The 3,241-nt window shown below is 43.3% G+C and overlaps 1 protein-coding gene across 1 annotated transcript in view; it reads left to right on the top strand.

The window, feature by feature from the left end:
- Position 1: 1 nt before the first annotated feature.
- The window catches only part of MPHOSPH8 (M-phase phosphoprotein 8), a gene marked incomplete at its 5' end in the record, with an annotated part of 46,526 nt that continues 43,286 nt past the window's right edge, over positions 2-3,241 (top strand). The window contains one exon of the mRNA XM_006765335.2: positions 2-142. Within this exon, the coding sequence (XP_006765398.1) occupies positions 2-142 (141 nt within the window). The remainder of the gene's footprint in view (positions 143-3,241) is intronic.

The raw sequence follows: 3,241 nt of genomic DNA, 5'->3' as shown, positions 1-3,241 counted from the left end.
ACCGCCCGTCGGCGAAGGCGAGGGAGCAGCGGGCGAGGAGAAGAACGCTGGGAAGAAAGGAGCGGAGGCCGTGGGGGACAGCGAGGAGGACGGGGAGGATGTGTTCGAGGTGGAGCGAATCCTGGACATGAAGACCGAGGGGGTACGTGAGCGGGCGGGACGCGACCCGGGTCCGGGGACGGCGGCAGCGAAGTGGGAGTCTCGGGAAATGGTGAAAGTTGGGTCTCCGGCAGCGTCTCGGCGGCGGCGTGTGAGAGTGGTGACCGTTCACACAGGGCTGGGTGTTGACGTACCTGGTTGGGGCCGTTACTGGGAAGGGGTGACGTGACGTTGAAATTAGTCTGCTGCTCAGAGCCCGTGTCCACGCCGTCGTTTCAGGTTTTTTTTTTTCCCGAAGTTGTAGTCAACTTTCTGGTGTGAAATCTTCAGGATTATCTACTGTAGTTGAAAAGTAAACAGAAATTTTCACGTCCATTCACCTTGGGCATCCTCGACCCTAGAGGGTGCATTTCAAGGTCTACCGAAAGTGCCCACTGCCACCCTGCCTCCCGGGCATCATTTGATGGCCGCCGGGGCCGTCCGACCGCTGGCGCTCCCGCTCCCCCTCCTAGGCCACCTCTTTGTGCCTGTTCCATCCTGAACTACGCGGGAGCGAAACGCGGCCATCTCGGGGCTCCGTTTCAACGCTTAAAGCATCAGCGTTCCGTATTGTTGTTCTCCTGCTCCTTGAATACAGGGAATGTGATTTTGTTCATCTTGGTATCACTGTTAGGTAATCCAGTGCCCAGCATGCAGTTAGCGCTTAGTGTATATCCCGTTATTAAATGAGGAAAAGAATTGTAGGCTGGAGGCTGGGGTGAAGGGGAGAGATAACCAAAGGCCCCACACATATAGTGGATTCTTTTCATTGTCTATTAACTTACCATTCGTCTTGTACTACCTTGATTTAATTATTTTGTTCAGTCATTCAACAAACTTTTTTTAATCAGCTCCTGTGTGCTAGGGGCTGTGATGGGTCCTGTGGATATAGAGATGGAACTGTAGCTACACATTTGCTGACATTGAACAATTCTGTCCAGTAAATAATTGAAGTCCAGTGCCATTAATACTATTGTTAGTTGCACAATACAGTAAAGATAGGAACATTTTTAGGTATAATTTTCCCAAATATATTGTAAATGCCTTGAGGTGAGAGATGGAGCCAATCTCACTATTTTGTATCACCTGCAATTGACACAGTACTTGGCACAGAGCAAATACTTAGAAAATATTTGGCTAGGAGGGTAGTATCTTTAAAATGAAGAGGATTCATCTATTTATGCACTCCTAATTTTGTCAGTCCCAAAGAATTGTTGGCAGTATACCTAAAGCCCCCCTCCCGCTCACCCACTTTAGTAACACACACTCACCTGGTTAGTTTCCCTGGCCAACAGCTGCGTGGACTTGGTACTGGATGTAGCAGTACCAGCCCGCTGGAGCACAGCCAGAAACAGACTAGCTGGATTGGGACAGGACATGAACTGAACCAATGGTGCAAAATTTCTGGACATTGGGAACCCAGAGGCAGCCTTCTATTCTTAGCACACCAAAACCTCCCACCTGCAGGTCTCTTGAAATTCTTTCCTTGGGACTCTGAAAGAACACGATTTCCGCTGGCAAGAGGAAGATGAAAACAGTACTGGAGATGGACAGTAGTAATGGTTGCACATCAATGTGAATGTATTTAATGCCATTGAACTGTACACTTGAATATGACTAAATGGCAAATTTAAGATACATATATAAAAAATATAAAACTGTAAAAATTTTTTAGTTACCTGTTGTATCCTTTGCCCATTTTCTTGTTCATTTACAGTCAAACTTCTTTTTCTTGAATGTCTCCCATCTCAAATAATTCAGTTCTCAACCAAGTTGTTAACAGAAAAAATGACTCCCTCCAACTTTGGTTTTTGAACTGACAACCCTTTTGTGCTGATAGCTCAGCATGACAAAAAGCTCTCAGGCCACAAACAAGTGAGAGAATGCTTTTGTTGTTGGGGAAGTCAATTTTAAGACATAAAAAGGGCATGGAGTGCTAATATTGCTAAGGGTGTGAAAGAAACAATTATCATGGACAATTTAAAAGATAGAAAAACTATTGTAGATTTTGATATATGAAAAGCAGTTAGCCAGTGACAGCATTTCGGAGACAGTGATATATGAACAAGCAAAGATGGTGACCTGAAAGACAACCCTGGAATGAGTGCTGAAAGTGATTTGTTTAAGCCTAGTAGACGGTGGTTCGATAATTTTAAGAAAAGAAGTGTTTATAGATTAAACAGTACATTAGATATGTACTGTATATAAGAAAGGTTAAAACAGTCATTTGTGGGTCTGGAGCGGATTAATTAAATTTACATTATTTGAGCCCTATCCGGTTTGGCTCAATGCATAGAGCGTCAACTTGCAGACTAAAGGGTCCCAGGTTCAATTCTGGTCAAGGGCACATGCCTGGGTTTGGGGCTCAATCACCAGTGGCAAGCGTGCTGGAGGCAGTCAGTTAATGATTCTCATCATTGATGTTTCTGTCTGTCTCTCCCTCTTCCTTCCTCTCTGAAATTAATAAAAATATACTTAAATTTACATAATTTCTAATGGGGAAAAATGATTCCATTTTCAAACAAATTGCTTCTCGAACAGCCTCCCGGAATGAATTAAGCTCAAGAACCAAGGTTCCACTGTATAAGAATTTTTTTTTAATTTATTTTTTTTAAAAAATATATTTTATTGTATTTTTCTTTCTGTCTGACTTATTTCATTTAGCATAATACTCTTTTTAAACTTTATTAAATCTTTATTGTTCAGATTATTACAGTTGTTTCTATTTTTCCCCCTATAGCGCCCCTCCACCAGGTTCCCACCCCCCCCTCTACCCCTACCCCCCCCCCACTGTCCTCATTCATAGGTGTACGATTTTTGTCCAGTCCCTGTACCCCTCCCCCACATCCCTTCCCCCCTGGGAATAGTCAGTCCACTCCCTTTCTATTTCCCTCATTTTATTATAATCACCAGTTTATTCTGTTCATCAGATTACTTATTCACTTGATTTTTAGATTCACTTGTTGATAGATGTGTATTTGTTGTTCATAATTTGTATCTTGACCTTTTTCTTCTCCTTCCTCTTCTTAAAGGATACCTTTCAGCATTTCGTATAATCCTGGTTTGGTGGTGTTGAACTCCTTTACCTTTTCAACACCTCCAC

Source organism: Myotis davidii, unplaced genomic scaffold (assembly GCF_000327345.1).
Source record: "Myotis davidii unplaced genomic scaffold, ASM32734v1 scaffold840, whole genome shotgun sequence".
Taxonomy (NCBI): Eukaryota; Metazoa; Chordata; class Mammalia; order Chiroptera; family Vespertilionidae; genus Myotis; species Myotis davidii.
The sequence above is the reverse complement of the archived record's forward strand: the minus strand, read 5'-3'. Positions and strand labels throughout refer to the sequence as shown.